Here is a 27,865-nt window from a genome sequence, read left to right on the forward strand (position 1 = left end):
CCAAGATCCATCCTGAGAGCCATGTGTGTGCCCTGTACCATCACAGAGGACCTTGGATGAGTGGGACCTGCCTGCGGTGGGGTGGTCTGTGGGCTGGGGGCCACCCACCTGGCTGTGGCTCCCCAGAGCTGGCTGGCCTATGTCAGCTGGCACAATGCCTAGCACCACCCTGGGCTGCTGCCATCCTGGCAGGCTCACAGAGGCTGGGTGCTGATCATCCAGCAGGGAGCAGAACATGGTTTCGGTCTATTATCAGGGCAGATAAAGGCAGTGGATGGAGCTTGGGGAGTGGTTTGGGCAGACAAATAAGAATCTCCGGATGCCCTACCACTCCCCTGTCCTGCCTTTGTCAGCCACCCCAGCCTTCCAGCCCCTCCTTGTTCCTCTCTGAAAGCAGCCCCAGAGAGGGGGCAGCTCCAAAGAGCTGTGTGCAGTGCCAGGAATGGGAGGCTGAGGAGACTGGAACCAGGGGCAGCTGGCCTGCAGGCGGAGGCTGGACAGAAAGAGACCCCGGAGTTCAGACAGCCCTGGACGGGGAGGCATGTGGGGAGCGCACCCAGTCACCACCTTTCCTCTTTCATCCTTGTGTTTGCCCCACAGCTCAGCACCCAGGAGAGATGCAGAAAGCATTTCCTGAGTGAAGGTACAAATGGCAGGGTAGGCAAGACTGGCCGGTTTCTCCAGGATTCCAGGCCTGGGGGCACTCAGAGGAAAGGAAATAGGGTCCCTAGTAGGGGAGGGTGGTAGAGGGAAGAGACCTTGACTGAAGGAGCCACGGGAACAAGTGCTTAATAATAAAGGGCACGCTATGCATTAACTCAACAAGTTTCTTGTGCACCTACTATGTGCCAGTGGAGACAGAGCAGTGAACAAAACAAAGTCCCTGCCACCACAGAGGCTGATTTTAAGAGCTCTCCTGCCCAAAGGACAGGTGAGGGGGCCACTTGGGAAAACCTCCTTCAGGGAAGGAGCAGGCGGAGTCCACTCAAAGGCTCAGAGGCTGAGCCTCAGAAGGCTCAGAGGCTGACGGGTGGGCGGCACATGTGGGTGGAGGGAGAAACACTGAGTGTCTGTCTCAGGGCTGAGAAACGAAGGTTGTTGGAGGGAACCTTCCTTACGGGTTGAGCAGCCAGGCACAGGGGGTGGAATGGGAAGTGGTCGGAAGCCACTGAGACCCCTGTTGCTGGGACCTGGTAGACGGAAGCAGATGAGAAGGTGCAGTGTGCCCAGGGGAGCCAAGGGGCCTGTGCGGCCCCCTGGTCCTGCCTGGGAGGCGCCGAGCCCCGGGAGAAGCAGGGCCCTCCTGTCAGTTTCCCTTTGTGCAATTCTTCTTCCTGCTCCTCTCCACCCAGAAGCAGGCCTGGCAAGCAGGCCGAAATGCCACTGGCATGAACCCAGCACCCACATAGCCAGGCACGGGCTGGGGTTCCCCCAGTAGGCTGGGCCTACTCTGCACCTGGATCAGGGAAACCAACCCCCATGTGCTTCGCCCACAGGTCCCGCAGCAAAGGAGAAGTCCTGGGGCCCTACGGCTCGGCGCCTGCCCAGCCCCAAATGCATGCCTGACCAGACCCTGGCCTGGTGGGGCTTCTGCGGCTTAAGGAGGCTTCCTTCTGCCTCTCTCTCTTTCAGGAGGGGCCATCAACCTTCTCCCCCGCCTAAAGCAGGGCCATGGCAGAAGACTGTCAGAATTCCCACCCTATGCTGAGCAGGAACTGAAGGAGAAATGCCAGGCCTCTGGGAGTCAACCAGCGGTGGTACTTGTGACACCCCAGGCTGAGGACCTAAGACCAACCGCAAGCCCATCCCAGTCAGCCCAGCTCAGCCTGGCACGTAAGCAGCCCAGTCCTGTGGGGCGGGCTCCAGCCCCGGCCCCAGGGGCGGGGGTGACTCGCCACCCCGACTTTCCTGCAACCCACCTGGGGTCTGTCCACCTATCCATCTGAAACTCCTGATGTTGTGCCCTGCGTTGCAACACAGTGGAACAAGTGCCCTGTGCAGAAAGGTGGCCTTTTAGTCATTTCAGGAAGAAACGGTCATCAATCATCTACTATGTGTCAGGCACTGTGTCAGGCACTGTGCCAGGCACTGAGACACGGAAGCAGCAAAAGCACCACCAGTCCCTGCACTCACATGAGAGGCAGAACGAGTAAACAACCCACAACAAATCATTACAAATTGGGCTAAGTGCTATGAAGGCCGGAAAGAGTAATTAGCCTGCGCTTACCTCTCCCTGGCTCCAGAGGCCTGCCCTCATTATAGAATATCCACGCCTGCCCAACCTCCCCAGCATGCAGCTGGCTGAGGAGCTTGGCTCACCTGGCACAGCAAGGGGGTTGGCAAAAGTTGGAGAAACCTTTGATGAGCTAAACTTGAAAACAGAAATTAAAAAAAAAAAAAGCATCAATCATCCAGGTGGCCGGTACAATCTAATACTACAAACCGCTGTGGCCCAGAGAAGCCAAGCGTTTGGCCCCAAACCACACAGCTGAGGAGTGGCAGAGCCCAGACCAGAAACCAGGTTTCCTGTCTCCAGGGCCAGAGCTCTACCATGGCCCTCTGCTGCCCTCCTGGTCAGTCTTGAAGCACTCCACAGCCTCCAGGAGTCTGCAGCCTCCTGGCCCCTCTCAGACACCTCCTTTGCAGATCGGCACTGTCCAACAGAACCACGTGCAGTGATGGAAGTGCCCCGAGCCTGCGCTGTCCAACACGGACACTTGGCATCACTCGGCAGCTTCAGGGGAATGGGGCCAGTTTGGGGGGTGGAAATTGGCAGCGGATGTGGAGAGAAGGCAGGTGTGGAGGAGCTGAGACACAGAGAGGAAGAAAGGCAACAGGTGCAAAAGGATCTTGTTTGATGTTCCAAGGAATCTTCTAGACTTTATCCCATAGTCTGAGGGGAGCTACTGAAGGACTTTATGCAAATTAATGAAATGACCGTGTTCTTCCCGGGCCCCCAAATCAGTCACTGCTCCTCTGAGCTCCGTAGCACCTCTGACGCAGCAGTGACACTGGCTGTCGTCACCGTCACCATCCACGCACACTCTCTCTCACCCCCACGGCTCTTACTGCTCCCGCAGCCTGAAGCACACTTCTCCCCCGTCCTGGGCAACTCTCCCTCTGCCTGCAAGCCTTTGCTCCCTGGCCCCACTGGGAAGACCTCGAAGACCCTTCCCCAGGCTCAGTGCCTCTCCCGGCCTCCATGCAGAGGAGGCTTCACGCTCACTGTTTTCATTTCTCTATTTTTGCTGTTAGTTTTCCCTTTCTTGGCCCTTGCCCATCCCAAATGTACTTTCAGCTCCCCTATCCCCAGCTCTGGGGCCCTCAGAAATGTTTTTCACACAGCAACATGTTGCCCAAAGACCCTCAGCCCTGGTCCTAGGCCATCCCATTCCCAGAACCTGGCCACTGGGCAGGGCCTCCCTCCTGCGGCCTCAGGACAGGCCTGCTCAACGGGACGGTCCAAAGAAAGGAGGCCCGAGTTCCCAGCCTCATCAGGGAGAGGGCTCCGACCCAGTGGGCATAGAGGTAGAGGTGCGTTTAGGAGAGAGGAGGGGAGATGGACGGGAACGTGAGCAGGCTCATCTGGGAAGGCTTCCTGGAGGAGTGGAGTGACCTTGTGATCATTCCCTGGAGTGAAGCTAAGATTCCTCCCTGCCCAGAGAGTTCCTGCCTATCTCTCCAAGAGTCACATCTTACCCCAGAGCCCCAGCCAGGCTGGGATGTGCTCACTGACACATTCACCCCACAACTATGCGTCGCTGTGCTGCGTTATTCCAGGCCTGCCGGCTCCACGGGCCAGGCTTCCAGCCAAAGGGAACCAGGCACAGAGGAGGTGCTGAAACTGTGACACAGGGATGCCATTCCCATAAGGCCATCGAGCCAGGCTCCCCGGGGCTGAGAGAGGAGCCCTGGGCCAGGACTCTGAGTGGGCAGGACACTCTGACAGGGACAGGAAGACAGGGAGGCCAGAGAGAAGAGGCGGATGAGGATGAGAGGGAGACAGGGCAGAGGTTGGGCAGGAGTGACATGAAGAGAGAAATGGAAGGCGGGAGGAAGCAGAGAAAATGAGGAAACGCCCCCCTACTTCGTTGAGGACCAATTTCAGGAGGCTTCTGGGCAGCGCAGCCCGAGCCCCTCCCTTCCTTATCTCTGGCCAGCCCTCACCCCTCTTCTGCCTTTTCTGTATCCTGAAAGATCCGCATTGTGTACTGTCACCAGTCACAGGGAAACCGAGGCACAGTGGGAGGACTCGAGGTGGAGGGAGGCGGACGGGGGTTTCTGTCCCTGACTATGTGAGGACCAACCAGGACAGGCCTCCAGAGTCCCAGAGGGCCACAAGGTGCAGGTCTGCAGCTGGAGTCACCCAAGCTCACACCCCACCCAAAGGCCCACACAGACTTGTTTGTGAGCACACTCGGGCAGAGTTTGGAGACTGCCCAGGCCCCTCAACATCCCCAAAGAGACTAACGATCTCACCCACCTCCATCTTCCCTCTCCCATCCCCGCCAGGCTTCCTGCTCCCCGAGCTGCTGCGCCATCTGGGCTCCATACCAAGGCCAGAAGAGGGTCAGGTCAGGTCCTCCCTGAGGGTGGAAAGGCAGGGACCTGGACAGTTGACCCCCAAGGATGCCAGTGCAGGAGTGAGGGGAGGTGTGGGTGGAGCTAGGGGAGGGGTGGGGAAGAGGTGCTTCGGTGGAGCTGTGTTTGTCTGGGGCCTTTCGGCTGCTCTTCCTGCTGGGCAGCCACACCATGGCAGCCAAAGACGTCCCTCTGGAAGCTCCCAAGAGAAACTGCAGGGCCAGCGAGGAAGCAGCGGGTGGGGCCCACATCCCACCCCTGGGCCAGAGCCCCTGGGAGTGTGACTTCCATGCTTCCAAGAGGCCAGGACCCCCCCCCACCCCCGCCCCCCACCGAGGAAGGCTGCCCAGGGTCCAGGCCCCTGCCTTCCACGATGGCCCTGCACTGCCAGCCTGGAAGCCGAGGACCAGCAATGCACTGTGACCTATCTACATTCAGAGGCTGACCAGAGGTCAGGGGGAGTCAGCAGACTGAAGTTGTGCAGAGGCACTTCGAGGAATTGGCCATCCAGCTTAGAAAAGTTAGGAAGTAGAACTGAGCCCCAGACAGTAAGAAGAGAGCTGCCTTCTCTACCCAGTGTCCTTTCCAGCGGCCACCGGGCCCAGAGGAAGACAAGGGGAAAGCTCATGGCTCCAGGTGTCTGGGCTTAAACCCGGCACTGACAGACTACATGACCTCAGACAGGCAATGAACCTTCTGAGGTTCCATGTCCTCCGCTGTAAATCAGGCTGGTGAGAATTAAAGCTTCCACCTCAAGTGGGGTGGCCAGGAGGATTAAGGAAGCTAATCCATGTAAAGCATTTGGGACATACCTGACCTGCCAGCTGTCACCACCAGTGAGGCCCGAATGCCATTGCCTGCCCTCCCGTTCACCCACAGAGTACGCGGCAGCTGGGGTGGGGGAGGGCAGGGTGCTGAGTTTGACCGAATGCCATTCAGATACCAGGTCAGGGACACCGGGGTGGGCCATGGAAGCGGGTGCCAAATGAGGCAGCAAGGGTCAGAAGTGGGAACCGACACCACTGCAGTGACCCAGTCACCCAGAAGGGCCTCGCCAGCCCGCCCCCAGCCTCAGAGCCAGGGATCCAGCCTCAGGATGGACTCATGGCCTAGGTGCAGGTTCCTGTGCCTCAGTGAGTCAAAACGGCACACTGTGTGAGAAAGTGGTCTGACCTGGGAGGCAGGAGGCCTGGAATGGGCAATGTGACCCAGCAGCGGCTCCATCTCCAGGCCCGGAGGGGGGCTGCCATCTCTTCTATCCCTGCCTGCCTGGCTCTGTCTTAGACACACTCTTCCTCTGCTGTGACCCCGCCACCTGGGGTGGTGTGCCAGGTCCGGGGAGGGCACACAGAGCCCGCCAGCCAGGGCGAGAGCGTCCAGGGACACCAGGCCAGGGAGGAAGGAAGAGGCAGGCCCAGGAGAGCTGGTACTGCATGGGAGTGGAAGCTGAGGCCTCTGGGACTCCAGGAAGGAGGGAGGGGGCGCTTTGGGTGGGCTGAGCCTTCTCCTGCCCCATCCTGGCTCTGTGGGAGCAAAGTGCTGTCTTTCTATTTTTACTTCATATTTAAAATGAAACAGCAGGGGGAGATGGAGAAGAGAGAAAGGAGGCATGGGAGGGGTGACAAGGGCACATTCTCATAGCCCTTGAGGCAGGGCTGCATTTGGTCATGGCTGTCTTCCCGGCCAGACTCAGCCCCCAGAAGGTGGGCACTGGTCTTAGCCACCATTCACTGAGGACTTGGTGGTAGCCCCTGCTATGCTCTCTGCCCATGCCACCTCCTATGAGGTTGATGGTTTCATCCCCACGTTACACATGAGGACAGAAATGAAGTAACCTGCTGGAGGTCAGGCCAGTCTTAAACCCACGTCTCACTTGTCCAAAGCCAAGGGCTCTTGGCCATGACCATCTATTTCTTCTCCAGTCTCTGAGACAGTAGGATGCACATAGTAGGTGCTTAATAAATGGTTGATCAAAGGAAGGAGGGGGGGAAGGAGAAAGGGAAGAAGAAGAGAAGATAAGCCAGGGAGACTCTTGGGCAACTGGAAAATATATAATAAAGGTGTTGTTTTCCAATGCTAGGCTGGAACGGTGCCTGGGACGGCAACCCTACACTCAGGAAGATTTGCCCTACACTTCGGAGCCCAGGGCATGCGCTTGCCTCATCTTTTCCAGAAGTATGTGGGCCCAGGTACGTCAGCCTTCAGGTATGCAGTGAGGTCTGCGGTGAGAGGCAAGAGGCGCGCGCCCTCTCGCTCTCTCCTCTCCTTCCTTGTTGAATCACCCCTTCCTCTCTCAGCCTTCCCACCCCCACCCAGCCAGCCCAAACTTGCCCCCTCCCTGGAGCCAGACCCTGCTGGGTTGGGGGCCTGTGAACAGCCCCTCGGCAAGGCAGATCCCCCCCCCCCGCCCGGAGGAGTGGTGCCGGGGGCGGGGCCAGAGCATCACGTCATCTAACAGGTTGGTCGGGCTGGGAGGCGTCCCGCCCTCCTGCAGCTAATGAGCACTGTACGACAGGTGTTTGCCCCTCAGTCCCCAGCCTGCCCTGCCTGCGACTGGAGCCAGCTGCCGACGCCACCCGCAAAAGTTTCCTCGCTCATCTCCGCACCCTCCGCGCCCCAGGCCCGGGGGCCGCGATGGCCTGCCGCTCCTGCGTCGTTGGCTTCAGCAGCCTTAGCAGCTGTGAGGTGACTCCAGCGGGCGGCCCCCGGCCTGGGACCTCGGAATGGGGCAGCTGCGGAGCCCCCGGGCCGGGCTTCAGCTCGCGCAGCCTCACGGGCTGCTGGTCGGCCGGCACCATCCCCAAGGTGACCGTGAACCCCAGCCTGCTGGTGCCCCTGGACCTGAAGGTGGACCCAGCCATTCAGCAGCAGAAGATCCAGGAAAAGGAGGAGATGAAGGTCCTCAACGATAAGTTTGCCTCCTTGATTGGCAAGGTAAGCAAAAGTGGGAAAGGGGGGCTCTGAAACCAAGGACCGGCGGGAGGCTCTTCTGCACTTCCGGAGCATCATGCCCCACCCCTGGGCCCAGCCAATCGGGAGCCGGCGTGGCTAGCTCTGCAAGCTAGCTCGGAGCAGAGATGTGGAGGGAGGTCCCTGAGCCGTGCTGGCAGAGGGGGAGAAAGAGACCCCAGGACGGCCTCTGAGGGATGTCTGGATAATATCGCGCTGTGTGGCCTCGGGTCACCCTCTCCTGGCATGGGCTGGAGAGGAGCTCCGGGTTTGGCCAAGAGGATGTCCGTCCTAGAAATGGCTGATGAAGGCATGGTCTGCAGTCCTGCTCCGAAGCAGATGGACAGTGGAGATGACCTCCCAAGGGTCCACTGTCCCGTCCAGGCCTCTGGCCCTGTTCAGCCTTCCCGGAGTAAGGAGCACCAGCCGAGCGAGACAAGGAGGCGTGTGTGCAGGAGGGGGCAGGCAGGGGCTTCCGGAAGGAAGTAGGCTGCTGAGTGGGGTGCAGCTGTGGAGTCGAGAGATAGGAATGCGGGAGATGGATGCTGCGAGTCAGAAACAGCTGGCTAGCCGCCCAGCCGGCCAGGCACCCACCTGAGTGGAGGGAGTGGGTCCCCAGAATTCTGACTTCCTAGACCCGGATGCCGGCGTGCTGGTCTGGGCACTCGCGTCTGCCTCCACCCCAGGGCAAGGGCTTCCAGAGCTTTGAGGAAGTCCTGTCCACTTCCCAAACCTGCTCCTCACTTAACTCCTTCAAGAAACCTCTCCTGACCAGCCCTCAGCTCTGCTCCCTCCTGCCCTGCCCAAGAAAAATAGTCACAGTACTAAGAGCGGCTGTTACTTAATTGCTTATTATGTGCCAGGCACTGTGCTGGGTGCTTCCCTATTTACCTCTCTTTCCTTCAACAATCTTAGGAAAGAAGTCACTTTATGCCCATTTTACTGATGTGGAAAACTCAACCTTCTTTCCCTCCACCCCCAGTAAACCAGAGCCCCAGCCCTCTGCCCTGACTCAGTTCTTGCCTGCACTTTGCCCTCCCTGCTTCTGGGTTCCTCTGCATGTTTCTTGTGTCCCCAGGAGGGGGGTGCTCCCAGAGAGGGGCAGAGGGAAGAAAGCAACACGTTTGGAGCATGCAATCATGCCTGGCTCTCTGTGGGAACTTTGCAGACCTGTGTCATTTAGCCTACACAGCAACGCCCCCAGGGGCTAGTTCCCCCACCAAGCACGTGAAGAGATTGCCCCCCAGAGAGATTAAGTGCCTTGCCCAAGGTCATCTAACCAGCAAGTCTACAGGCTGCATTTTTATGCAGGTCTGTGAGACACAAAGCCAGCAGTCTCTGAGATCAGAACCATTTCTTTCTCCCATTCATGTGCCCAGGCCAGCATTCCTGTGTGGCACCCATGCCTGGAGTGCCTGGGTGAGGGCTGTGAAGTCTCCCCTCCCCCAGCTCTGGCTGGCAGCAGAGCCCTGCACTGCTGGGCCGTTGGCTTTAGGAGAAGAGCCCACTGCCCTGAGGAGGCAGGTCCCTGCAGAACCACCTCCTCTCCAAAACCAGGTTAATCCCTTAAAAGGAATGCTTCATGAGCTATGTAATTTGGCTCAGATAGGTGGCTTTTTCCCTGAACACCAGGGCCGATATTACCCAGTGCCTCTGCCATGGGGACAGGAGGGTAAGTAGGCACAGGGAGGGGGCCTAAGCAGTTGGGGTCCTGTGCCCAGGGGCCAGGGCGATGCCCTCTAAGGTCTTTAGCAGAACTGGAGCCTCCCAACCCTCATGCGTGGGCCTTGAGACAGGTGCTCTTCGGGGCAGAGGAAGGGAGCCTTGGTGCCAGCCCTCTGGGGGACCTGACTGCTGGGCCTCTTCCCCAGGAGTCTCAGCTGACTCGTCAGCTCTTTGGAGAAGATTTGTTAGCTCGAGTCCCTCTCTCTCCCCTTGTAAAGGCCACGAGGACCCGAGTGGAAGCAGGTAGCAGTTAAGAGGGTGTAATCCAGAGCCAAATTACTGGGTTTGAATCCTGTCTCTACCTCTGACCAGCTGTGTAATCTCAGGCAAATCATTTAAACTCTGTGCCTCAGTGCACGTCAGTTTAATGGACTTGTCATAATCAAATGGGATAAAATCACTTACGGAAAATCACTTATAAAGGATTTATCATGTACCAGGTGTGTTCTGTTTGTTAAATTAAAAATACCATAAATGAGCCCAGCCCAGGGTGCTCTGGAGCCCAGTTAGCCTCTTCCTGGCGGGAGCCTGAGAAAAGGGAGGGAGGGGCCCTGCTGGAGGGAGGGGTGGAGGAGCTCTGTGGATAGGGGTGTAGCACAGGGCTTAAAATGGGTGTATGGGCCTGGGGTGAGGTGCCCTAACCAGTGCAGGGGTGGGGGATCTAGGCAAAGAGAAGGGACAGTCAAGAGCCCTCAGCTCCACAGCCCCTCCGTCCCTCTGAGGCCTGGGAGAAGTCAGAGCGCCGAGGAGGAGGAGGGTTGGTGGGAAGACGACCAGGAGCTGGCAAGAGGCCCTGGAGCAGTGCTGGCTCTGCCACTCGCAGGCTGTGTGTCCCTCTCTGCAGTCTACGTAACCCCCTGCTCCGAGGGTGGCCCTGAGCTCACGCCAGTGTAAAGACTGGTACAGTGGCAGCCATGAGAGGAGGGGGATGAGCAGAAGCTGCAGCAGGAGAGGAGGTAGAGGGAAGCTGGGAGAGAGGAACTCAACATCCAGCAGAGAGGCTGCTGGCTGGGAGGGGGTGCAGATGAGACAAGAGGAAGGACTGCCCGAAGTCAGCCCAAGTGGGCTCTCCAGAAGGAACTGAAGACAGGCTGGCGAAATGCCTGGAGTCAGAGAAATGGGCTCAATATCTTCCCCCAGGCCTGCGTGGCCTCTGGAAGTCACTGGAGCCGTCCCCCTGCCTGTCAGCAGGAAGTCGCAAACCAGCCCTTCCTGACAGAGACCTTGAGGCTCCCCACTCGAAGCCAACCTCTGGCTGAAGGCAGGGAATCTGACAAACTCCCCCCCCTGAGGACTAGGACCTGCCTGCCCCAGGAACACACCCCGTGCACCCCCCTGCCTAGAGTGTGGGCCCACAGGCTGGGGACCTGGGCTGTTCAGTTCCCTACAAAAAACACACCTGTCCCCAACATGGTCTGGGCCACCCAGTACTGTGGAGTTGAGTCACAGTGAGTTCTGTGCTTCTGGGCCAGTAGACCAGGGGTCTGCTCTCTGAGGCCCCTCTTAGAATTGCCAATGTGTGACCTAAGAGCAGGGGGGCTCAGCCAGAATGGGGAGGAAGGGGAATAATAGGTGAGTGCTCAGCAGCCTTGGGAGGATGGTGACAATTAACTTGGCACCTCCCTAGGTCTTTGTCCAAGAGGGAGGAGGCTTTCTGCAGGGAAAGTCTCGGGTGGGGGTTCAGTTTCATTCCCAAACACTGAGACAATAGGCAGCTCCCCCCAGGACAGTGGGGGAGGGGACTGCCTCATATCCCCCACAGCCAAAATGCCATCTGGCTGGAATGGCTGGCCAAATGCACTCCATCTCCCAGCAGGCTAGCGCTATAGCATAGGGGATTCAGGTTAGACTGTAGGGAAGACTTCCCGGTGTACAGGGGTTTTTCTGCTGCTTATGGGTGGAGGGAGGAGCCTCACATCTCTCTTCTCACCCCACCCTCAGTGTAAACACTGGCTCCTGCTTGTCAAAACGGAGTGAAGGTGGGGCGAGCAGATACCTCCCCCCCAAAAAACTCACACACACAAGTAAGACAGAAACCCTCTTGACTTCCATTCCTACTGAACCTGTTTGGCTGCAACTATCGCAGACTGCAGGCTTAGGTCAGCTTCCAGCTGAACTTACCCGTGCAAATGGGAGGTGAGCAGGGGCATGACAGCCCACAGTGGCCGTCATCCATCATTCCTTCTGGCGTCGTCACTGGGAATGTCAAGGAGGACTTCCCAAGGGCGTCAGAGTGTCTCAGGGAAAACTGGGGATATGGGCAGGGCAGAGAGAGAGAGAGAGAGGAGGGCCCACCTGGCCCCCTCACTCAGGAGGAACAGGGAATCCACGAAGGTCCAGAGTAGGCAGCCGCCATCAAATGGGTCTGTCTGGGAAGCTTGGCCACCAAGTGGCCATGTGACACTGGACAAGTCCCTTGACTGCCCTGGGCCTCCATCTCCTCCTCTGTAAGTGAAGGGCACAGATCGCCTGCTCCAAAAGGCTCCTCGCTGTGATTCTGGTCTTTCAAACTGCGATTCCGGGAGCTGGCGCCAGCGGCGGGCCAGAAGAGGCCCACCTACTCACCTGTGGTCATAGGGAGCATCCCTGGGCCGGTTATCACAGCACCCTCGTGACAGCGACAGCCCTCGCTGTCCAGAAGCCGGGTGCCAGCCATCCCTCAAGAGGAAGCCTAATCGCCTGCTGGTGGCTGGGATGGGAGCAAAGGATGGTGGGAGCCCCTGCCGCCGCCTGAGCAGGAGAGTGTGAAGGAGGCAGAGCTTGAGAGGAGCAACTGAGCCCAGAGGCCCCCAGTCTTCGCCCTCAAGGAAAAACTGGCCTAACTAGAGGCAGAAACCAGCAAACAAGGGCCGGCAATCCCAGGGCGCACAGCCACCCCGCAGGAGACAGCAGATGTTGCAGTGGGTGAAAGGTTCTAAACCCAAACTTGCTGGAGTCCGCACCTGCCAGTGTTGTGACCTTGGGCAACTTATTTAACCTCTATTGTGCCTTGGTTCCTCATCTGTAGAGTGCAGCTCATAACAATATCGTTGGGGGAGTTAACGAGTTATAAACACTTTAGGCTTCAGAACAGGCTTGACACCCAGAAGGAGCCACACAATCATCGGCTTTTGTTTCTATTCCAAAGCACATCCCAGGTTCTTCTCCCAACAGCCCTCGGAGGTGGGCAGGTGATGTCATCCCCAGCTTCTAGTTGGGGAAACTGAGTCTACTGGTCCACAGTTGCTGGGAAGATTAGCATTAAGTACTAACCAGGCCCTACCCTGCTGAGTTTCCAAAGCAAGATGAGACGGGGCTTGCCGAGGAGGGTGGCAGATGGGCCTGTGACACCTCACACTCCCTGGGGTCTCCCACCCAAGCCCCAGGAGGGCCCCAAGAGCCTGTCACCTTCACACCCTAGTTCCTCCTCCCCTTACCTAGTTGGCCCTGCTCCTCCCCTGGGAAACCTTTGCTAATTGGCTCCACCCCTCTTCGATGCCCTCCTTATCTCACTATCTTTGGTTTGAACAATCAGTAGTTGGAGAAGACATTTGAATGTGCTGAGTGACGGCCCTGGCAGCGTGCGCAGAGCAGATGAGCTGCCACGTCCCAGGGAAGCCCCCGTGGGGGCCCAACGGCTGCCCTGGGGCCTCCGGGCCTGAGCCTGGCCCTCTCACCGAAGCCTTCCTGCTCCCCCAGGTGCAGGCCCTGGAGCAGCGCAACCGGCTGCTGGAGACCCGCTGGAGCTTCCTGCAGGGCCAGGGCTCCATTGCCTTTGACCTTGGGCACCTCTACGAGAAGTATGAGGGCCGGCTGCAAGAGGAACTGCGCCAAGTGAGCCAAGAGCGGGGACAGCTAGAAGCCAACCTGCTGCAGATGCTGGAGAAAGTCGAGGAGTTTCGAGTCAGGTAGAGTGCACCCTACAGGGCCGTGGGCAGGGACTGTGGGTGGGGACCAGCCTGCGCTCAGGTGCAAGGTCCTGGCACAGTCAAGCCAGAAAAAAGAGGAAACTTCTTTAAGGAACATTTCTTTACTTCAGACATACTTTTTGGAGACCTATTATGTGTCAGGCAACATTCTAAATTTTGAGGAGATATAGCAGTGAATCCACACTTCCCTGACCCTGAAATAGTGACCCTTACAAGGAAGTTAGTCTTGTGGTTTCTGGCAGCTTGCTGGCCCCTGGGCACCACTGAAGCCACTGTCCCCTATCCCTCATCTTGTGTCCATAAACGCTCTTGTTCTTGCCTGCACATCCCACTAGCAATGCTAGAGCAACAGATGGGCCCCTGCTTTGGATACAGTTTGGGATTTCCCTCTTGACTGGGCTGGAAGGGAAGGCAGCAAGTGCAGGCGGAAGCCAGAGCAGTGGGTTTGTGTAGAATAAAGAAGCAATCCTCCGTGTGTGGTGCGCGCTGACCTCAGGGGGGTCCAGAGAGATGAGGGAGACAGCCGCAACCTGCAGGCTGCTTTCACAACTCCGAGGGGCAGGCTGGCAGGCAGAACCGCCCAGGGGTTCAAGACTCAGTCTTGGGTGTAGACTGAAAGGGATTTACTCCCACCCCATCCCACCCTAGCTTCGTGACCACGGTCAAGCGCCCTACCTGGGAAACCTCCGTTTCCCCCTGTGTGCAGAGGGAAGGATGCTGGCTGATACCAGCTGGGGCTGGGAGGAGGAGGAGGTCGAGAATTCAGCACAGCTGTAAATGGCCACTCTCGTCGCCCCCAGAAGTCCGATGTTCTCCGTGCACTGTGCCATCCTTGATGTATGCTTGCTGACTGAACTGGCCAGTCCAGAAAGGCAGACCGTACACTAAGGTGGCTCAGAGGAGACCAGACAGTGGACAGGGCATCACGGACAAGGAGGCTGGGCAGAGCACAGAGGCTGTGCCCCCACACCCCTCCTCAGGGCTGGTCTCCAGCCAAGGGGAGGGGAGGGCAGGTTGTGGCTGAACCCTCGCCCCCTCCTCCAGCCTTTGGGTCCTGCTCCGAACCCTGATGAACTGAGGTGAGCCCTGCTGTCTCCAGAGCAGCCAGCCAGGCAGGGCTGGAGGCTGGGGACCACCTGTCCAAGGGCCTGGGCTGGGACTTAGTCTGCCCACCGCCTCTCTGCACGACCCCCTCTGTTCAGGCCACATGCAGAGGGCATGGTCACATAGGACACTCTCCCCACTCTGGGTCCTCAGATTCTTCTTCTGTGGATCTGCCTGGAACTTTCCAGCCAACAGGCATGATCTGCAGCCCTGGCCCAGGCTGTTTCTCATGGCTGTTTCTCATGGCTGGGCCCCTCTCTGACCTGAGGCCACTCTACCCCAGCCCTGTCCTCCCAGGTCCTAGGGAAACACATAGGGCATCTGATTGCCCATCTGACCACAGTGAGGGAAATGGTGTTAGTGCACCAGAATCTGCTGCAACATCATTGCACTGATATCTAGCAGGTCTTTGGCCCTCTGAGGATCAGAGAATGACAGAGCGAGGGGAGGCCCTGCATCATCCTTCGGTGGGGAAGGAAACACAGTCCCAGAGAGGGCAGGGGCTTGTCCTCCGTCACACAGGCAAGCGTGCTGAAACCCATCCCTAATCTTTGTCATCCAGGGTGAGAGGCTGCTCCCATGAGCCCAGCCAGATCATATCCATGGAGATACTTTGTAACTGGAAGTTCTGTACAAACACTACTTGTTCTAATCTGGTTCAGCCCCCTCATTTGGCCTGCTGCCTGGTTCCATCTGCCACCTGATTTTACTATTTAGGCTCAGAGCTTCCCTTCCTCTCTCTGGTAGGGAACCCACCTGAGTTGGAGGAAGCACCCGGCCGGAGGGCTTCTGGGTCTGCAGGCCAGAGCCTGAAAAGCAGCAGCCTGGCTGTGCAAAGCCTGGGGGCCCAGGGAAGCCAGGAGGCGCCAGGCCAAGCCCTGAGGGGGAGGGGTGTGCCCTGCCTCTCCAAGGCCGATGAGATCAGCTTCACTCTTAGAAATAAACAAGTCAGGGAGACGGGGTGCTGTGGGTGTGATGAGCTGCAAAGGGCTGAGAACGGGTTTGGGAGCTGCCGGCTCTCAGATTGGGAGTGAAATGGGGGATGTGGCATCACCTAGGCATCTGTAAGGATGGAGACTCTCCAAAGCTTTGATGTAGCCAGGACCCCAAGCAGCAGCTAGCCAACCCTTCAGCTTACTGAGAATGAGGCAGAAGCCCAGCTGGGGGAACGGCTTGCCCAAGGCCACAGCAGTGACTCAGGTACACTGCACACAGTTGTGCAAGCTGTTCACTGCACAGAAGGATGAGAAAGGCAGTAAGGGGTGAGGAGGAGTCTCACACCTCAGAGGGACCCCGACTGGACAGCTCTGCCCAGGGTCCTGCCCCCAGACAGGCCGAACCCCGCCACTCAGAGGGGTGGCAGAAAGGGAGAGGTTTGACCACCAGGCTTGTGTGGGGAGGGCCAGTCAGTAAGGAGCTTCTTAGACTGGGGCTCCTCAGACCCCATACCCAGGGCAGGGCATTCCTCAGAGGACCCCACAACCCAGAGGGAAGCCAGTTCAAAGCAGCCTAGCCCAGAGGTTCATGGGGGATGTGCAGAAAACCACCCTCGCCTCCTGTCTCTGCAGTGAGGCCTCCCACGGCTCCGCTCTGACAATGCTGGGGGCCGAGGCGGAGGGGCTGGGGGCCGGGCCTGGTGCTGCAGAGAATGGAGCTTAGGTGGTAACAGTGGCAGTGGGTTGAGGGGGTGCCGAGCACCATTGTGAGCACTTCGTGTGTTTACATATTTCATCCTCACGACATCACTGTTACCATGACTGAGGTGCACATAATGGCTTATCCAACGTCACACGGCTGGTTAGCAAGGAAGCAGGACTGGAGCCCAGCTAGCCTGGATCTGTGGCCCATGCTTAACCAGCACACACACAAGCCTCAAGCCCTTCACTGGGTGTCCATTTCCTCATCTGTGAAATGGGACCAACAGGGCCTGCCTGGATGGGGCCTCTGAAGGTCATGGGAGAGGGTGCAGGCAAAGCCTCCTGGATGTTTCGTTCGCTCTGGCAAGTTCTAGACTGCGGAACAGTCTCCCTAGCCCAGCCCTCCACCCCGCCACCCTCGCCTGCACCCTCAGAGCCCCTGACAGGCTTTTGGAAGCCAAGGCAGTGACGAGAGAGAGTGCACACCCGGCACACTGAGTTTCAGAGACCCGAGCGCCCTGCGGGCTGTCGCCCCGGGATCTGCTCCCCTCGGGAAGGCAGGCGGCAGAAAAGGCCTGAGGGGTGGCGGGTCCAGCCAGGGGATGTGGGCGAAGGTGACGCTGCCCTGCTGTGAGGTCAGGGACTGGGGCAGGCAGGCGGCTGTAATTAGAGCCGCCAGTGATTCAGGTGTTCCCCGGAGAGGAGGGAAGGAGACAGGAAGCCACAGAATCCCTGCACCGCCGAGGCAGGCAAGGCTGAGAGGGGCAGTCAGTGGCCGGTGGACACCCACCTGCAGGGACAAGACATACATCTTGACTAGAGGAAGAGGGTGAGGTCAGGGGCCCGGGGGGCCCATCTCCCCACACAACTGTGCCCTTATTGCAACATGAGATGGACCTGAGGAAGGAGAAAGCACATCTGAGAAGAGGGGGAACTCACCTCAGTTGAGTACTGACTGCCCACGTCTGTCATTGCATCAGGAGTGGACACACACATGCACACAGGCACATACCTGGTAGCCCAGGGATTCACGGAAGGAGGCGTGGAGTTACCTGCCCAACCAAAACCACACTGGGCGTCTGTCGGACTGTGAAGTCCACACTCTTCCTGTCCTCCCTCCAGAGGGAACTTGAGGGGATGGTGTCCTACTGTCTGATAGAGGGAAGGAGGGTGGGGCTGCAGGGAGGGGAGAGGTGGGAGAGGCTGAAGGGTAGGCAGGATGCTGGGTGCAGACCTGACCAAAGGCACCATTTGTTAGAAACCGAGACACCCTGGGGGAGGAGACAAAAAACAGATGAGGGAACCAAGTAGCAGGGTGAAAAGGCTACACAATCAGGAGGGGCTTCCTGGAGGAGGTAGATGTGGAGCAGAGGAGGCAAGGGGACAGATGCCGCCGGGAGAGGACGGGGCCACTGGTCAGGAAGGAGAACAGGTTTGCCTGCTTCCCCAGAGCCAACACCAGGACATCTTGGGGGAGGGGGGCGTGTCATAGAAGAAGAGGGGCTCCATCCACCTGAAGGAAGAATCACTTTTTTCTAATTATCACAAGGCACCAAAAGGGACAGCAGAAGCCCTAAGTCCCATCCAAGGGGGTTAACCAAACCCCAAGCTCCCACCACATCCAGCTGAGCAGCCTTTCTCTCTCTGTTTCTCTCTGTCTCTCCCACCCACCTCGCCTCCCAGGTATGAAGATGAGATCTCCAAGCGCACAGACATGGAGTTTACCTTTGTCCAGCTGAAGAAGGTAGCCTGCCCCGCCTGCCCCAGGGGCCCCTTCCTCATGGACCCTTTGCCTGCCTTCCCTCAGGATCCCCAGGCAAAGCCCTTGGAGGCTTGGGTCCCAGGACCACAGAGAGATACCTGTCCCCGCCCTGCTCCCCTCCCAGGCTCTGAGCCAGGCCTCCTCTGGGAATCGCCCCTATCTCACCCAGGAAGCAAAGGCCCCCCACTTCGCTCCTGTCCTGGGACCCCTCGACTCCCCCTCCCCTCACTCACCACTGCTCCCACCCCCAGGACCTGGATGTTGAGTGTCTTCGACGGACCAAACTGGAGACCAAGTTGAAAAGCCTGCAGAGCTTCGTGGAGCTGATGAAAACCATCTACGAGCAGGTGAGGAGACAGGGCCCGTGTCCTGCTGGGCCAAGAACTGACCGACCCCTGGCCAATGGGTGCAGGGTGGGCAAGAGGTCCAGCGGGGTGTGGAACCTTCACAGGCACTGTTTCTGGTCTCGGTTGTGACAATTTCCTAAACCACATCTTGCAGTGCGTTGCTGCCAATAATCCAACATGTCCCCTCGTCACTTATTGCATGGAGCATGGGCAGGCAGGTTCCCAAAAGGCCTCTCTCTCAGGGGGAACCAATGCCTTCGTTGTGCTGAAGTGCAGAGGGCACGTAGGGGACCAGGAGCATCTGGACAAGGGTCAGGAGGTGGCCTCAGAGCAGGGGACCAGGGTGCCTGAACAACCATTCTTGTTGAACTAAAAACGGTGCCTGCAGCCTAAATTGCAGGCACCCACAGTGCCAGCTCTGACAGTCAGGCACTTCACCCCTTCCCTGTTTGGGGCCAAGGCAGGGAAGACCTGCAGTCGGATTCTCTGAATCCCAGATGATACTAGCTTCTGCCAAACAAAAATGACCCCAGTAAATGCAGACAGAGGAGTGTCCAGACACATTCTCGTTTGTCCCTAAGTCCTTGGCGTCTCTCAGAGGGACTGCGGCCCAGCGGGGCCAGCGCACCGCCAGTGCGGTCAGCAGATGGGCCCTGCTGCCGGCTGCTGCACGCCACCCCTCCACTCCACCCTGCCTCTTGGGCATCCTCTGGGACATGTGTTCTCCTCTTTGCCCCTCCTGTTTCAAGGGTGAGGAGGTGATGCTTCAATGCAGCTATGAGTAGGCAGCACCATTGTTGGGGATGACTGACTCAGCAGCTTCTATACTGCAGACTGTGCGGGCCGGTGTGGCTCAGTCGGTTGGAGCATCGTCCCATAGACTGAAGGGTTGTGGGTTAGATTCCCGTCAGGGCAAGTAAGAGAAGGCAATCAAGTCAGTGTCTGTCTGTCTTTCTGTCTGTCTGTCTCTCTCCCCATTCCCCTCTCTCTCAAAGCAGTAAAAAATGTCCTTGGGTAAGGATTAAAAAAAAATTACATACTACTGTAGGCCCTGGCCAGGTAGCTCAGTTAGCTAGAGCCTTGTCCCAATCCACACACCAAGGCTACGGATTCGATCCCCAGTCATGGCACACACAAGATTCAACCAGTGAGTGACTCAACAAGTGGAACAACAAATCAGTGTTCCTCTCTCTCCCGTCCTCTCTCTCTCTAAAAATCAATTTTAGGATTTCAATGTAAGTGAGAAAATTATAAATATCAGGGGGAATGCTGCAAACCACTGGTGCCCAGCTACGGCAGTACAGCCGAGGTCAGCGCAGAGATGGGAGTCACCACCGCAATTGAAAAGCTCTGCTAAAATGGCTCTAGCGGCTGCTGACCACATCCCCGTGGCCTCATTCTGCGCAGAGGGTGCTTGGGCGTCACAGCTGCAGCAGGCCGCACTTCCTTCCAGCAGGCTCCGTCCCCAGTGGGGCTTCCGTGAGCCCCAGACCTGTTTCGGCCGCAGGAGGCTGCAGAGCAGAGAGAGCATCACAGCCCTTGGGGACGGCAGGCAGGCAGCCCTCTCAGGCCGACCGCCCTCCTCAGCCACACCCAGCAGCTGCTCGTCCCCAGCAGAGCCCCCACAGCCAGGCCAGGCCCTGTGTGGCACCAATGATTGGCTTAAGAAGTGGGTTAAGGGTCCCTCTGCCCAAATTCACTGTGGGTGCAGCCCGGGCAAACACCAGCAGGACCAGTGTTGCTGAAGCTGCCCTCCACTCTGCTCTGCCATGTCTCAGCGAGCCCAGAGCCTGAACTCTGAGCCAGGAGAGAGGCCCTGCAAGTAAGGAGACAGAGCTAGAGGAAGGCCGGCATCACCAGCCACATGCCTGAGCCCTGCCTTAGTCATGGCCACAGAACTCCTCAGCTCCTGCTCCATTTAGAGTTTGTGACCCTTAGACCCCAGTCCTGACTCTACCTCTTTTACCATTTCTGTGACTCTGGGCAAGTTATTTCTCCACTCTGCGCCTCAGCTTCCTCACCAAATAGTAGCAGGCTCCTAGGGTCACGATGAGGACTAAACCTACTCATCCATGTAACAAACATTTACTACGTGCCTGCTAGTGCCGGACGCTGCTCTCACAGCAAGTGAGCAAGACAGCCATAGCCCCTGCTCTTGAGGGGTACAGCTTAGCTAAGGTGACAGGTCATAAGCAACTAAGGAAACATCTGAGCAAGATTATTTCGGAGGGTGAAAAGTGCAGGGCTGCAAAGAAACCGGGTGATGCAGTGGTGCTGGAGGGAAAGGCAAGCTTTACACCCTGAGGTCAGGGGCCGTCTCAGAGGAGGTGCAAGTGAGAGAAGGCCCAGGCTGAGAAGACCCAGCCCAGTGGGGATCTGAGGGGCTTCAGGCAGGAGGAAGAGCTGTGTGAAGCCCCTGAGGCAGAAGTGAGTTCATTGATGAAAAGGAAAAGAAGCAGCCATGGCTAGGGCAGGGCTGGCCGGGGCCGTGTAAGGCCTTGGACCCTACGCTAAGTGTGATGGGCAGCCCTGGTGGATGCGGGGAGGGGTGCTCAGAGGCAGTGGAGGGTTTGGCTTGTGCTCCTATGAGATGGCTGTGGAGAAGGGCCTGCCTGCTCAGGACCTGCGCAGGGCCTTAGAGCAGTTACTGCTGTTACGTGCAAGGTGCAAGGTGGTGTTGGGACTCGAGGGCTGCATTTCTCTCCACGCGCCACCGCAGACTGAGAAGGCAGTGCTGACTCTGCTAAAAAGATTCCCCACACCAGCAAGTCGCTAAGGCAGCACTGGTAGAAATATAATGTGAGCCACATACATCGTATATTTTAAGTAATTTTCTACATTCTTATATAATTTAGTAATACTTAATTTTTTTCTAGTGGCCATACTTTTTAGTGAAAGAAACAGGGAACATTCATTCTAATAACCATTTTTATTTAACCCAATAGATCTAAAATATGAGTATATATTCATACAAGTATATGAGCATATGTGATCAATATTTAAAAATTAAGGGGCTCTTTTATATTCTTTTTTCTCCTACTAAGTCCTCAAAACCCTGTGCATATTTTACACTCGCAGCCCACCTCAGTCCTGACCAGCCCCCCTTCAGGTTCTCGCGATTGCTTGTGGCTAGTGGCTGCCACGTCAGACAGGGCAGGCTAAGTGAAGGAGGGGCCAGCCACGCCACCGCAGGTGGGAGGGAAGCGTGACGGACGTGAGTAGCGCCAGGAGGGCTGGACACTCTGGGTTCAACTCTGGAGCAGACACCAGATCAGCAAAGCATGGACTACTCATGTGTAAGCCCACCTCCGCATCCCAGGAAACAGCTCTTTCCTCTCCCCAAACACACACACACACACACACACACACACACGGGCACACAGGCAGGGATAAGGCCTGAAAGCCTTTCCCAGGAGCCAAAGGCCATGGGCTGCTTGGAGCCTCATCTACATGCTGCAGCCTCCTGGGCAATTCCCCAGCCCCTCACTCACCTCCAGGAATACGGGCTGGGGACAGAAGCCTAGGCTGGCCGAGGTTCGCATTCTCCTTCAGCTTCCAAGATGCATTCCAGCTCCTGAATGCACTTGGGGCCCGGCTGCAGCCAGCCAGAACGCGGCCTGCCCCACCCACAAACTCTGGTTCCAGAGAGATTAGCTGCAAAATCCGAGGACAACCCCCTGCAGCCAGGCACACCTCCTGGGACACTGAGTGCTGCAGAGAGAACCCGCTGTGGCCGTGCGGACACTGCTTTGGTGCCTGCTCTCATGTCACCTTGGGGAGTCTCCTCCAGGGGTAGGCTGCGCTGCCCCTGGACACCTCCCCCCCCGGCTCCATCACCTTCGCAATTTACCACAGTAACCCTAGCTACTGTTTACTGAGGGCCTATGATATCCCCAGCACCCTGCTAATAAGTGCTTTCCAGGCATAATCTCATTTAATCCGAACAACGCTGTGAAGCAGGGATAATGATTAAGAGGACTTGGTCATTAGAGCAGCTTGGATTTGAACCCTGGCTCAGTAATTACGTGAACTCGAGCAGGTTCTTTTCTCTCTCCATGCCTCAGTTTCCCCCTCTATAGCAAAGGGAGAATAATAACACTTAGCTCACTGGTCTGTTGTGAGGATTTACTGTGTTGCTCTAACCCAAAGTCCTTAGAACTGTGTCTGGCACATGGTAGTATTTGTAAACCTTAGCTGTTTTCGGTTCTATAATTATGCCCATTTTACAGATGAAAAAACAAGGCCTGGCAAGGTTTAAAAACTTGGCCAGGGCTATCCAGCTTATAAAACAGGGTAGTACTCAGAGCCCAGGGCCATTACTACATTTTACCGAGCAGCACTAAGTGACCCCTCGGAGTCACCATCTATGCTGACCTGGGGGCCACAAGGAGGGGAAGGGTGGCACCCATGTGGCAGCCTCCCTGGTGACCTCCCCTGAGGCTCTGTTCCCCCAGAGAAGCTCTAAATTGTACTTCAGCTTAATTCTTGCCAACTCGGAGGTGCACAGCCTCCCAGGGGCCCATCGCATGGGGGCACCTCCACGCCACCCAGGGCAGCGCTGTTATGCCCCAGGGGCTGGCGTGTCTGAGCAGGTCTGCAGATGTTCTAAACCCTCCGTTCCCTGCTTCTGTTTACCAAGCTCCTGCTACCCTGCCTCCTTCCAGAAAGGGCCTTTGGCTGCTCTGTCAGCCGTCTTGCTGATCCTTACACGCTGGTGGGAAGCCCTCCTCCAGAGTGTTCTGACAGTGTCTCGGGCTTTTCCTGAGCTGTAAGGAATGCCACCCCCTAGGCCTGGGCTAGCAGTGCCAATGGAGGGCTTTATCTAGAATTCTGCATGCCCAGCATGCTGCCAGAGGAAACCCCAGAGCTCCATCTCTGAGACTGTCCACAGCCGAGCAGCTCTGGCCAGGAGATCAGTTCCGTGTGGGAAATGTCAACCTCCATCGGTGACCAGGGGCCACACAGGTGGGGCGTGGGCCAGCAGGCACCGTTAACCTTATTCAGACACGGGTCCAGCCCTCCCTTGCTTTTGCTCAGTGATTTCTGTTCATTTGAAGATCCACCAAAACCCCTTGTCAGGAGACCCCCAAGGGTCAGTTGGCCCCTGGACTCAGGGTCCTGCCAGCCTCAGGGCAGAGACAGGGTGCTCCCGGAGGGGCTGCAGGACACCTGCCACTGTCCGAGCTTCCCCTTCCAGGAGCCGGTCCTCATCAGCACCGACGTGAGTGGGCGGGGTTAGGCAGCGAGCAGGCAGGGGAGGGGTGGCTTTCCTCAACTGGCCTCCGCAGCTGCCCGCAAGGCTCTAGCTGACCCAGCTGGGCCCTGCAGTCTACGGCTACGGGGCTGCAAGCTGGAGGTGAGGAGTATCCCCTTCGGCAAGTACAGACTCCCCAGGCTCAGCTACAGTCTCTCTGAGCACAGAGGGTGTGTGAGTGGGGTGGCGAGCTGCCTCTCTAGAGCCCGGGCGGAAGGCGTGGCCAGCGGCTTTCACGCTTTGATCGTCTCTCCGAAAGACAGAGGAGCTCACTCTCCACTCACCCTGGGAATGAAAGGACTATGGGGGGCGGCCCCACCCCCACCAGCCCTGAGCCCTCCACGTCTGTGCCCGGCCAGGAGCTGAAGGACCTGGCAGCCCAAGTGAAGGACGTGTCGGTGACCGTGGGCATGGACAGGCGCTGCCACATCGACCTGAGCGGCATCGTGGAGGAGGTGAAGGCGCAGTACGACGCCATCGCGGCTCGCAGCCTGGAGGAGGCGGAGGAGTACTCGAGGAGGCAGGTTCGTGGCTGAGCACGCAGGGTGGGGCGCGGCAGTCAGGAGGGGCCGCACTAGTGATGGCTGGCGTCCCCTTCAAGTGTGTGCTGAGATACTGGAAAGGGGAATGGGGAAGTCCGGGGGCGGGAGATCACAGTAGTCAGTTCACGGGCAGACATGGAGAACTGGAGAGCTCAGCGTGATTCTGGGTACCGAGGGATGATGTGGGCTGGGAAAGCCCCTGGTCTGTATCCTCCAGGAACTCAGGACGGTGCTGCCACCCAGCAATGCTAGGCCAGGTGTGAGCACAGCTTGTGGGGCTCAGTCTGGGGCCGCCAGTAGGAGGATGGGGTGGGGTCAGCAGGGGGGGTCAGAGGGGGAGGCTGGCCTGCAGTGGTGGCTGCAGAGGAAGGGGGCTGGGCATGGGGGGAAAAAGAGCAGTGAGGGGCCAGAAACAAGGTGCCCAGAGGGACACAGTGAGCATTCCTGACCACTCTCCTCCACGCCCTCCAGCTGGAGGAGCGGGCCGCCTGCTCAGCCCAGTTTGGGAACAGCCTCCAGAGCAGCCGCAGTGAGATTGCTGACCTCAATGTGCGCATCCAGAAGCTCCGGTCCCAGATCCTCTCTGTCAAGAGTCACGTGAGTTCTGGAGGACCCACCTCCGGGGGGGGGAGCAGGGAAGAACAGAGGCACACAATTGTCTGTCTGTCCATCTCCCTCCCTCTCTCTCTCTCTCTCTCTCTCACACACACACACATGCTGAGTACATGCAAGAGGAAGTGACCTGACTAAGTGACCTAGACAGGTCACTTAGCACCTCTGTGCCTCAGTTTCCTCACCTGTCCTCCTGAGATGGCTGTGAGAATCACATGAGCTTGCTCTGTAAACTGGCCAGGGCTGTTGGAACAGTAGAGAGCCCTCACCACACACACCCAGAGCCCACCACCCCCTGCCAGCTCTGCAGAGAGAAGGGAGTGGAGGCCTAAGCTCCAGTTTCCAGCCAGGGTGAGCCTTCAGAGCAAGTGCTACCCAGTAAGGACAGCTGGGACAGGCTCCTCTGGTGACTTGGGGTACTTTCCTCTTTGGTGGCCTTTGGAAAGTGTCTCCTTAGATCTTTCTGAACTCCCTCTTGCTTCAGTGCAACCCATCAGCACACCCAGGAATGGCTTTCTTAACCCTCTATCCCCCCCACACACCCCCACCCAGAACAGAAGTGGGCTCCTGGCCCTGGCCCTCTCCCTTCATCCCACCCGTGCTCGCTGACCCATTCCCTCCGTCCTCCTGGCTGCAGTGCCTGAAACTGGAGGAGAACATCAAGGAGGTCGAGGAACAGGGTGAGCTGGCCTTCCAGGATGCCAAGGCCAAGCTGGCCCAACTGGAGGAGGCCCTGCAGCAGGCCAAGAAGGACATGGCAAAGCAGCTCCGAGAGTACCAGGAGCTCATGAACACTAAGCTGGCCCTGGACATTGAGATTGCCACCTACCGCAAGCTGGTGGAGGGCGAGGAGATCAGGTGAGGGGTGGAGACAGCGGGGTGGAGCTGGGGGAGAGGGAGAACTGGAGAACCAGCCCCACACAAAGCCGGCACCACCCCCAGCAAGACACTGTGAGCCTGGCAGGCCTGGGCTCCTGTCCTGGCTCAGTCACTTACAAACTGGGGCCTTGACCCACCTCCTTAATTTCTCAGTTTTTCTATCTGGAAAATAGGCTGATCATAAACATGTCCCACCTGGGGTGGGGAGGGTTAATATGATTCCACGTGCAAATGCCTGTCTCAAATAAGTGCTCAATAAATGTTAGCCATTTACACAGGGGAGAGGAGACAGAGGACAAGAGGACAAGCTGGCTAGCCAGCAAAGCAGCCCGGGGATGGAAATGATAACCAAGAATTGCCCTCTACCTGCCAGTCCCCAGGCCCCCAATCCTAGGGGAACATAAGCCTTCACACCCCACCATTTGCCTCCTTTCCCAGGATGGACATGCCTTCAGCCACCATGGTCAGCACTGTGCAGTCCAGATCCAGAGCCGGTGAGTCTCCTTGCCCACGGTGGGGAGGGAAACAAGGTATGGGGACCATGGCCCTAAAGGCATCATTTTAAGTGGCTCCCAAACCTCCAGCCCCTTCCCTCCCCGACCCCTTATGTTCCCTGTAGCTTCCTCCAAGTCCCGCCTTGCAAGAGCTCCCTCCCAGAAGAAGAAGAGCAGCAGAGGCCCCGTGATCAAAATCACCGAAATGTCAGAGAAGTTCCTCTTGCAAGAGTCAGAGGCCTCGGAGTAAGGCAGCTGGGCCCCAGGAGCCCCAGACCACGCTGCACTCCACTGCAGCAAGAGAGTCTTAAGCTAGACTCGAGAAGGCAGTTTGGAGCCTCCAGGTTGGGAGAGGAGGCAAACCTGATTCTGAACTGAGAAGGGCTCACAGCAGTGAGTGTTTTCTTGTGGGTGCCAGGAGTGGGACAGAACTGTCACCAGCTACTCAAGGTCACTCCACTCCATATCAGTATCTCACAGCTCTACCCTTCCAACCTTCTAGCCGGCTGTTTCCTGGCTGGATTAACTGGAAATGGGGTCAGTTTTATCTCCACCTTCTTGCTCCTCTGAGACTCCTCCCCAACAGAGGGCTCTGACCAAGGTCCCTTTGACCCTTTTGCCCAACCCTTGCCCTAAACTCACATCTCAAGCCTGGCCTTGCCTTGCCTCAGCCTCTGTACCGAGCTGGTGCCCTCACCCAGCCCCGGCCAGGGACCAGGCACTGGTGAGGACTGCTTCCCCCCACCTCCATGTCTGGAGGTCCTGGTGGGGGGCTGGGGGCTGGGTGCCCCTGGTTTTCCTGCACCAGCTGGGCTCCCCAGAGACCTGACAGTATTAGGGAGTAAGAGAAAGAGGCACCCTGGGCATTTGGGACCTGAGCTTGAACCTCTGAGGTCAGCCCAAACACACCTGTGCCCCTTCCCTCCTCCCGCGGGGTCCTCCAAGTAGGTCACAGTCAGAAATGGACAGGCTGCCCAAGCAGCTCCCAGCACTTTCTCCAGAAGCTATTCTTGCCGTGATGAGCTCCCTGGGAGAAGGCTGGACGGCAGCCTGAGACCAAGCAGGAGAACCAGATCCTCCCTCCCCCTCCCTGCCATCCTGGGGCTCACTACCCTGCCTGGGATCACAGCTCTCTGCACCCCCCTGCCCCGCCCAGGCGTTTCTCAGCCTGAAACCTGACTTTGCTGTACCAGGTCCCTAACCCCACCCCTGCCATGAAACCCTAGGCTCATTTCCCATGAATCCCTTCCCCCCATCAGGCCAAAAGCCTGGCCCTGCCCTCTCCTGCATTCATCAAGGAGCCCGAGCACACCCTATACCTGTGGGGTTACAGCTCTTCTTTCTCTGCCCCCTCCGCCCATCTCCTTCCCTGCCCATTGCCCTGCCTCCAGCGGCGCCACGATGAAGGCACAGTCCAGGAAGGTCTGGGAGACTCTGAGCCGGGAGGTCAGGCTGGGGAGCCCCAGTAACAGCCAAAGAGAGTCTGCATCCAACAAGATTTGGGGCTGGGAGGAGTCCCCCTCTTTTTTCCTCTCGGCTCTCACCTTTGGAGATTGGGGGGGGGGGGGATCTTGGCAGTTCTAGCCTCCCACTCCACAAGCCACCTCCTCTCTTTCCCTCTCTTCTTACTTCCTCTCCTCTTCTAGCCTGTCTTTTGATTCATTCATCTCCTTTTCCCAGAGACCTTGGCTCCTCCCAGGGTTCAAGGTCCTCCAGGCCTCTGGGGGGCGCTGAAGGGCTACTAACACTCTCAGGCTGGAGGGAACTCAGACATATACTCATCCCTGAAGTCCCTAAAGGGTGCTGATTGCTGCTTTTTCTCTGCCTATTTATTGGTTTCCAAGGGAGCAAATCCACAGTGGGGATACAGGATATATAAAATATATTTTTTCATAACTTATGTGGCTTTTAACTTATTGCTTCCCTTCCTGTCTCTGCATAATCAGTGCTATATACTATTTGAATAGATAACACATATCCCAGCCACCCCCCCCAACTGGCTGACTACCTTGGGGCGAAGCCCCTTTCTCCCTGCCAAGGGATGAATAAAATACTGAGATTTGTTCATGGA

General features: G+C 57.7%; 1 protein-coding gene across 3 annotated transcripts; it reads left to right on the top strand.

The window, feature by feature from the left end:
- Window positions 1-1,670: 1,670 nt before the first annotated feature.
- On the top strand, window positions 1,671-27,865 carry KRT80 (keratin 80). 3 transcript variants are annotated; one of them, XM_036018978.1, is made up of 11 exons: window positions 1,671-1,833; window positions 6,662-6,770; window positions 7,112-7,515; window positions 12,934-13,142; window positions 17,588-17,648; window positions 17,918-18,013; window positions 23,627-23,791; window positions 24,281-24,406; window positions 25,059-25,279; window positions 25,739-25,794; window positions 25,920-26,058. In XM_036018978.1, exons 2-11 carry the CDS (start codon window positions 6,731-6,733, stop codon window positions 26,042-26,044), a joined length of 1,503 nt encoding a protein of 500 aa, XP_035874871.1. In that variant the 5' UTR covers window positions 1,671-1,833; window positions 6,662-6,730; the 3' UTR covers window positions 26,045-26,058. The 3 variants fall into 3 exon arrangements, with proteins under 3 accessions (XP_035874871.1, XP_028388931.1, XP_028388932.1); XM_028533130.2 differs by lacking the exons at window positions 1,671-1,833; window positions 6,662-6,770 and having other exon boundaries at window positions 6,910-7,515; window positions 25,920-27,807; XM_028533131.2 differs by lacking the exons at window positions 1,671-1,833; window positions 6,662-6,770 and having other exon boundaries at window positions 7,043-7,515; window positions 25,885-27,865.

Source organism: Phyllostomus discolor, chromosome 2, assembly GCF_004126475.2.
Source record: "Phyllostomus discolor isolate MPI-MPIP mPhyDis1 chromosome 2, mPhyDis1.pri.v3, whole genome shotgun sequence".
Classification (NCBI taxonomy): Eukaryota; Metazoa; Chordata; class Mammalia; order Chiroptera; family Phyllostomidae; genus Phyllostomus; species Phyllostomus discolor.